Here is a 2,026-nt window from a genome sequence, read left to right on the forward strand (position 1 = left end):
CAGTCCATGTGTTAACGTGGGTCAGATGTCAGGAGGCAGAGTTCAGGAGTCTGACAGCTGTGGGGAAGAAGCTGTTCCGGTACCTGGTGGTCTTAGTCCGGAGGCTCCTGTGGCGCCTCCCAGAGGGCAGGAGGGTTTATTTACATTATGTGCAGAACTTTGAGGTGAAAATCAGCTTAATCCAAAAAGAAAGCTTCTTTGATCTGGTGGAGTCTAAAACAATATATGTACCTGGCCTAATTCATTTTAGTGTATTTTACTCAGTAAAGTTTTAAATGAACAACCAAACAAAAAACATAAATGAAATATTAAACTTGAACCAGTACCAGACAGAACCTTCACATTTGCTCTTGGAATTAGAATATTAAAAGCTTGTGTCTATAAGAAAATTATTTCCTTTATTAGTTAGATTGAAATGAATGACTGTTTGATGGCAATAGATTTGGTGATTTGCAGTGGAATTATGTAAATGGTCAAATTGTAACGTTTTATCCATTTTCCGTTGTTAAAACTTGATTACCAGTTGTAATGACCATCTTTCATTTAGAACGACACATACTGTGAAGAAAGGGCAACTTCTTTATGACAATCTACAAATGAATGTGAATAAATGAAACAGAAAGCCTAGTTAACAGAGGGTTGATAATCACCATTGTGATCACGATCACCTCCAGGTTTTAGGTTTGGTTGAACGCAAAGAAACTCTGGATATGTTGAAGTTGCATGAACATGTTCAGATTTTCTTGCACTGGACATCTCAATTCCCTTTCAAAGACATATTAAAGTATAATAAAGCAGTGACTCCAGCCAGATGACAAAAACACTGAATTCTTTAAGAAACAGTCAGGTGTGTAGGACTGTAAATGTTACTTCTTATCCAGTTGAGGAAAAAGTGCTGGTGCTGCTGTTTGTAGTGCTCATGTTGTGCTTTGTCCTCTCAGTTCCTCAGGTTGGGGCAGATTCAGGGGTGGAGTCTGTCCAGCTGCCCTGCAAAGCCATAATTGATCTGCCTCGAGATGGTAAAGTGGAGTGGAAGGATGGTTCTTACAGGACAGTTCACGTGTATGAGAACGGCTCTGACCAGCCTGAAGAACAGGATCACCGTTACAGCGGACGAACGAAGATGAATGAAGACCTGGTGGAAACTGGAGACCTCAGTCTGACCCTGAAATACCCCACGGGCTGGGACAACCATACTTACACCTGTAATGTCTACAGCAGCAAGAGAAACATCCTGATGAAGAAACAAATGGAGCTGAAAGTCAGAGGCCAGTGATGGAGTGTCTGTGTGTCTTTGTGTGTGTTTCCAATATGTGTGAGTTTCCATCTATCCATTTTCTTCTGCTCATCTGGGTTCAGGTTACAGGTGCAGCAGGTGAAAAGCTAAGCCCAGTGTCCAGTGAGTGAGGGTACGGACGTAGAATGACTGGTCTACAGCTTTGCTTTTGTGGTTACCTCTGGTTCTCCATTGTGGTTCTCCACAATGGACTGGTGCGGTGTTGAAATCACTGCAGCTGTAGCTCCAACCATTTAGTGGGGCACAAAGCTTGGTTAGATGAGACAACCTTGTATTTTTATTTTTTAATATGTGCAAGAATCCAACAGACAATGTCTGATCCAGTTTGTCCGGAAGAAATTTGACTGAAAGTGACAAGTATCGTGTGAGAGTTCTCACTTCGGGGCTCTGATTCTGATTCTTCAACTCTGAAAACCTGCTGCTGTCCGTACAGCTCATGTTGTGTTTCTTGTCCTCTCAGTCTGTCAAGTAGAGGTGGAGGAGGGGGCGGAGTCTGTTCATCTGCCCTTCAAAACCACACAAAACCTGCCAGAAGACACTAAAGTTGTGTGGTGGGACACTGATGACAGGAAGGTCCACGTGTATGAGAACGGCTCTGACCAGCCTGAAGAACAGCACCAGGTTTACAGAGACCGAACGAAGATGAATGAAGACCTGCTGAAAACTGGAGACCTCAGTCTGACCCTGAAACAGCCCACAGTGAGTGACAGTGGGAGATACTGCTGTAAA

At 43.2% G+C, this 2,026-nt stretch overlaps 1 protein-coding gene across 1 annotated transcript in view; it reads left to right on the forward strand.

The window, feature by feature from the left end:
• Positions 1–1,860, forward strand: part of LOC121813340 (butyrophilin-like protein 2) — an 11,363-nt gene extending 9,503 nt beyond the window's left edge. The window contains exon 7 of the mRNA XM_042217060.1: positions 942–1,860. Coding sequence (XP_042072994.1) covers positions 942–1,276 — 335 coding nt within the window. The 3' untranslated portion in view covers positions 1,277–1,860. The remainder of the gene's footprint in view (positions 1–941) is intronic.
• The last annotated feature ends 166 nt before the right edge of the window (positions 1,861–2,026 follow it).

The sequence above is a fragment of the Haplochromis burtoni genome, unplaced genomic scaffold, assembly GCF_018398535.1.
Source record: "Haplochromis burtoni strain Fernald_Lab_line unplaced genomic scaffold, NCSU_Asbu1 Contig_1563, whole genome shotgun sequence".
Lineage (NCBI taxonomy): Eukaryota > Metazoa > Chordata > Actinopteri > Cichliformes > Cichlidae > Haplochromis > Haplochromis burtoni.